General features: G+C 46.2%; 1 protein-coding gene across 1 annotated transcript; it reads left to right on the top strand.

Moving 5' to 3' along the window:
- Window positions 1-248: 248 nt before the first annotated feature.
- On the top strand, window positions 249-1,397 carry LOC123048135 (uncharacterized). Its single transcript, XM_044471324.1, has 2 exons — window positions 249-368; window positions 624-1,397. The coding sequence occupies exons 1-2, from the start codon at window positions 309-311 to the stop codon at window positions 1,395-1,397; spliced, it is 834 nt and encodes a 277-aa protein (XP_044327259.1). The 5' UTR covers window positions 249-308.
- The last annotated feature ends 4,663 nt before the right edge of the window (window positions 1,398-6,060 follow it).

Here is a 6,060-nt window from a genome sequence, read left to right as displayed (position 1 = left end):
TTCTTCTGCTTTAGGCGAGGTTTGTTCTTATTTGGAAGGTTTAGCTTCCCCCAAACCTCAGAATTCCTCCCCATAGAGCACTATGTTTAACAGTTTCAGCAAATATCAGTTGATCCCCGATTCTTCAATAGCCGGGCTGCACCAAGTTTTTATTAACTGGTTCTAGAGAACTTATAGTTTTTATTAACCAAGTTTCATGAACAAAACTGGGACATACTTGCGACTTACAGCTCCGCTGCATTGCAGATGGTCGACCGAAGGCTTCATCAGCTGAGGCAAACGGCGCATCCTACCAACAACAAGACAATATGTCTCGAGATGCCCAACACAATATGGAACAAGAACTTGTCTGCGAGGAACTCCCACAGGTATAATATTCTCGATGGCCTAGAATTATTCTCGACGGCGCTAGCACATGAATACATGGCGTGCGTCTAGGGTAGGAATTTGGTGCAGTAATAGAAATTTCTCAATGTAATTCAGCACACATCGTTGCAGTTCTTGATGCAAAGTACATGTACTAATTAACAATCTATATTAATCCGGGGCTGATTTTGTTGTGTTTGCCGTCAGCTACTAGCTTACAATTTAACTGTTGCAACTTGTCGTCCTTGGTTCTGCAGGACATCCTACACCATATACACTCCCTCTTGCTGGTGCGAGACGCTGCTCGTGTTGCTTGCGTGTCCCGTGGGTTTCTACGTTCCTGGAGATGCTATTCAAAACTTATACTCAACGATGATACACTCGAGTTGACTGACAAGAAATTTGAGAACAGAGAACCATATATCATCAACAAAGTTGGCCAAATTCTTGAAAACCATCACAGTAATGGGGTTAAGGTGGAGACACTTAAACTTGACCTTGGCTCTTCCAGTAACATCAAAGCCTCCAGCGTGGACAGGTGGCTCCAAATCATCGTTAAGTCTGGGATCAAAGAACTTGACTTGTGGGTGCCTATGTTCATGAAGGAAAACTACAGCTTCCCGTGTTCGGTTTTCTCAGACGAGGAAGCTGCAACTTCAATCCAGACTCTTCGCATCTTCGATTGCCATGTCCATCCCATGTTGACACTTGGCCACTTGCGAAGATTGACATGTTTAAAATTATCTTCTGTCCGCATTACCGATGAAGAATTAGGGCTCTTGCTCTCGAGAATTTCCGCCCTGGAGTGGCTGGACCTCTTCTCTTGTAGTGGGATAATTCGCTTGCGAATACCTTGTACGCTGCAACAACTCAATTCCCTGTGCATTATGGAATGCATGATGCTGCAGGTGGTAGAGGTCAATGCTCCAAATCTCTGCTCCTTTCATTGTGGTGCTATTCATTATCGTCGGACCTGTATAGAAATCTTATTTTTGGAACGTAGGTTCAAGAAGAGCCCGGCTTTGAATTAACAAAGCTATCAACCGGCCAGGATTACAACTCCGGAATACAACCACACTCCAACTAAAAGGAAAGAAAATAAACGGCAAAGATACAAGGCGCCTAGGAGCAGCTCACAGAGGCATACAACAAGCTAGCTAACCCACATAGCTAGAAATGCCAGGAACCCCATACACGCTGAGAACCAAGGCAAAAAACGCTAAACGGCTTAGGAAAGAGCACCGACGACGGAGCACAAGCACGCCATTGCCAAACGCCTGGGCTTGAAGTAGACACATCCATCCAGATCCATCGTCATAGAAGGCCCCTGCCTCCTCGCCTGGCTCGAGGCGCCGCACCGGTGAGCGATGGACATGCTCACCCACTAGTAGAAAACAGGGCTTTGGTCCAGGCTGGGTCAGCCCATTAGTCCCGGTTCAGTCCAGAACCGGGACCAATGTGGGCATTAGTCGGCATTGGTCCCAGTTCGTGAGCCCAGGGGGCCGGCCGGGCCACGTGGGCCATTGGTCCCGGTTCATCTGGACCTTTTGGTCTCGGTTGGTGGGATGAACAGGGACCAATGGGCCTCGCTCCTGGCCCACCACCATTGATCCCGGTTGGTGGCTTGAACCGGGACCAAAGGCTCCCCTTTAGTCCCGGCTCAAGTCACCAACCGGGACCAATGAGGTGCCTATATATAACCCTCGCTCGCGAGCAGAGCACCCCAGTGCTCTGTTTTTCTCTGGCAGAGGGGGAGAGGGCTTGGTGGTGCTCTAGCTCACCTCCTATGCACACAAGGTGTTCGATGGAATGCCCGAGCCACACTACTTAAGCTTTCTCCTCTCCAAGCTCGACCTCCAAGCTCCATTTTCCATAATATTTGTCTAGGTTTAGCAGTCCGTCACGCCCCGTCCCCGTCTTCACCGCCGTTGATCACCCGCGCCGAGCTCATCGCTGGCACCACCGTGGTGAGCCTCTTGTTCTTATCTTCTTTCTGAAAGGAAAAATATTCTTACTTGTATGTTTACATAGATACTTGTATTATTTTCTTACTTTTATTATTGCATCTTATATAGTGCGATGGTTTTGGTATCCGCCCCCGTCGGCCCTCATCCTGTCTATGATTCGGATGTGGTATATATATTATCTTTATAACTATTGGTTCATTTATTATTTATGAAAATTATGCCGACCAACGTGACATAGATTTTATTTATGTAGGATGTATGTGAATCGGAAATGCCAACCGACCCTATTGTCGAGAGGTTAAATTTAGTTGAAGAAGAAAACAATTTGTTGAAGGAAAAAATAAAAAAAATTGAGGAGGAGAAGATGATATTGGAGTTGCATGTTGCGGATGTCATCGATGATCACAAGATCAAGATGGATGCAATGCGCATGAAGATTAGAAAGATTAGAAAATATGTCATTCATACCGAGGCTTGGTATCATTATGCCGTTGGATCAATTGTTACCTTGGTTGCGATTATGATCGCATTTGTTTTCGCATTGAAATGTTTTACATAGTTTCAATGTATGGTTTAATTAATTAGATGCTCTTGAGAGCTATATGTTGTTGGATGATAACTATGTATGCACTTTGGTTTTAATGTGATGATAAACTTCTATTAATTTGGACACTTAATTATATATAATGCACACAGATGAACCGGCAATGGATGTGCGGTGACAGACACACCCGCGAGTACATTAATGGCGTGCATGAGTTTCTCGTTGCGGCTAAGGCAAACAAGCAGAATAGTTTTATGTGTTGTCCATGCACTGAATGTGGGAATACGAGATCTTACTCTAACCAGAAAATCCTTCACTCCCACCTGCTTTACAAGGGTTTCATGCGACACTATAATGTTTGGACGAGGCACGGAGAAATAGGGGTTATGATGGAATACGGCGAAGAAGAAGAGTACGATGACAACTATGTGCCCCCTGAATACGGTGATGCTACAACGGGGGGAGCTGGTGAAGATCAAGAGGAACCAGACGATGTGCCCAATGATGCTGCAATGGGTGAAGTTGCTGAAGATCAAGAGGAACCAGACGATGTGCCCGATGATGATGATCTCCGTCAGGTCATTGTCGATGCAAGGACGCAATGCGAAAGTCAAAAGGAGAAGCTGAAGTTCGATCGCATGTTAGAGGATCACAAAAAAGGGTTATACCCCAATTGCGAAGATGGCAACACAAAGCTCGATATCGTACTGGAATTGCTGCAGTGGAAGGCAGAGAATGATGTGGCTGACAAATGATTTGAGAAGCTACTGAAAATATTGAAGAAGAAGCTTCCAAAGGATAACGAATTGCCCGACAATACATACGCGGCAAAGAAGGTCGTATGCCCTCTAGGATTGGAGGTGGATAAGATACATGCATGCCCTAATGACTGCGTCCTCTACCGCGGTGCATACAAGGATCTGAACGCATGCCCGGTATGCGGTGCATTGCGGTATAAGATCAGACAAGATGACCCTGGTGATGTTGACGGCGAGCCCCCCAGGAAGAGGGTTCCTGCGAAGGTGATGTGGTATGCTCCTATAATACCATGGTTGAAACGTCTGTTCAGAAACGAAGAGCATGCCAAGTTGATGCGATGGCACAGTGAGAACCGAAAGAAAGATGGGAAGTTGAGAGCACCCGCTGACGGGTCGCAGTGGAGAAAAATCGAGAGAAAGTATTGGGATGAGTTTGCAAAGGACCCAAGGAATGTATGGTTTGCTTTAAGCGCGGATGGCATTAATCCTTTCGGGGAGCAGAGCAGCAATCACAGCACCTGGCCCGTGACTCTATGTATGTATAACCTTCCTCCTTGGATGTGCATGAAGCGGAAGTTCATTATGATGCCAGTTCTCATCCAAGGCCCTAAGCAACCCGACAACGAAATTGATGTGTACCTAAGGCCATTAGTTGAAGAACTTTTACAACTATGGAATGGAAACAGTGTACGTACGTGGGATGAGCACAGACAGGAGGAATTTAACCTTAAGGCATTGCTGTTCGTGACCATCAACGATTGGCCCGCTCTCAGTAACCTTTCAGGACAGACAAACAAAGGATACCACGCATGCACGCACTGTTTAGATGACATTGAAAGTATATACCTGGACAAATGCAGGAAGAATGTGTACCTGGGCCATCATCGATTTCTTCCGACCAACCATCAATGTCGAAAGAAAAGCAAGCATTTCAAAGGCGAGGCAGATCACCGGAAGAAGCCCGCCATGCGCACCGGTGATCACGTGCTTGCTATGGTCAATGATTTACACTACGTAATCTTTGGAAATGGTCCCGGTGGACTAGCTGTTTCGAATGACGCTGAGGGACACGCACCCATGTGGAAGAAGAAATCTATATTTTGGGACCTACCCTACTGGAAAGACTTAGAGGTCCGCTCCTCAATCGACGTGATGCACATGACGAAGAACCTTTGCGTGAACCTGCTAGGCTTCTTGGGCGTGTATGGGAAGACAAAAGATACACCTGAGGCACGGGAGGACCTGCAACGTTTGCACGAAAAAGACGGCATGCCTTCGAAGCAGTATAAAGGTCCTGCCAGCTACGCTCTTACGAAAGAAGAGAAAGAAATCTTCTTTGAATGCCTGCTTAGTATGAAGGTCACGACTGGCTTCTCGTCGAATATAAAGGGAATAATAAATATGCCAGAGAAAAAGTTTCAGAACCTAAAGTGTCATGACTGCCACGTGATTATGACGCAACTGCTTCCGGTTGCATTGAGGGGGCTTCTAACAGAAAACGTCCGATTAGCCATTGTGAAGCTATGTGCAATCCTCAATGCAATCTCTCAGAAAGTGATCGATCCAGAAATCGTACCAAGGCTAAAGAGTGATGTGGCGCAATGTCTTGTCAGTTTCGAGATGGTGTTCCCACCATCCTTCTTCAATATCATGACGCACGTCCTAGTTCATCTAGTCGATGAGATTGTCATCCTGGGGCCCGTATTTCTACACAATATGTTCCCCTTTGAGAGGTTCATGGGAGTCCTAAATAAATATGTCCGTAACCGCGCTAGGCCAGAAGGAAGCATCTCCATGGGCCATCAAACAGAGGATGTTATCGGGTTTTGTGTTGACTTCATTCCTGGCCTTAAGAAGATAGGTCTCCCTGAATCGCGGTATGAGGGGAGACTGACTGGCAAAGGCACTCTTGGAAGAGACTCAATAATATGCTGGGACGGATATTCTTGGTCTCAAGCAAACTACACAGTTCTACAGAACTCTACCTTGGTGACCCCGTATGTCGATGAACACAAGAACAGTCTGCGCTCCAAACACCCGGAGCAGTGCAACGACTGGATTACATGTGAACACATCAGGACTTTCAGCAGTTGGTTGGAAACACGTCTCAGAGGTGACAACACTGTTTGTGATGAGTTGTACTTGTTGTCCAAGGGACCATCTTTGACTGTATTGACTTACAAAGGATACGAGATAAATGGGAATACATTTTACACGATCGCCCAAGATCAAAAGAGCACCAACCAAAACAGCGGTGTCCGCTTTGATGCAGCAACCGAGAGCGTAAAGGACACATATTATGGTTACATAGTGGACATATGGGAACTTAACTACAGACCTGATTTTAAGGTCCCTTTGTTTAAGTGCAAATGGGTCAATCTGTTAGGCGGCGGGGTACAGGTAGACCCACAGTACGGAATGACAA

Source organism: Triticum aestivum, chromosome 1A (genome assembly GCF_018294505.1).
Source record: "Triticum aestivum cultivar Chinese Spring chromosome 1A, IWGSC CS RefSeq v2.1, whole genome shotgun sequence".
Classification (NCBI taxonomy): domain Eukaryota; kingdom Viridiplantae; phylum Streptophyta; class Magnoliopsida; order Poales; family Poaceae; genus Triticum; species Triticum aestivum.
This window is presented reverse-complemented; position numbering and strand designations above follow the sequence as displayed.

Excerpts from the sequence above, each read along its gene's own strand:
- LOC123048135 (XM_044471324.1), top strand. The coding sequence starts at position 309 with ATGTCTCGAGATGCCCAACACAATATGGAACAAGAACTTGTCTGCGAG. Across the intron at positions 369-623 it reads TCTGCGAGGAACTCCCACAG|GACATCCTACACCATATACA; the intron begins GTATAATATTCT and ends TTGGTTCTGCAG.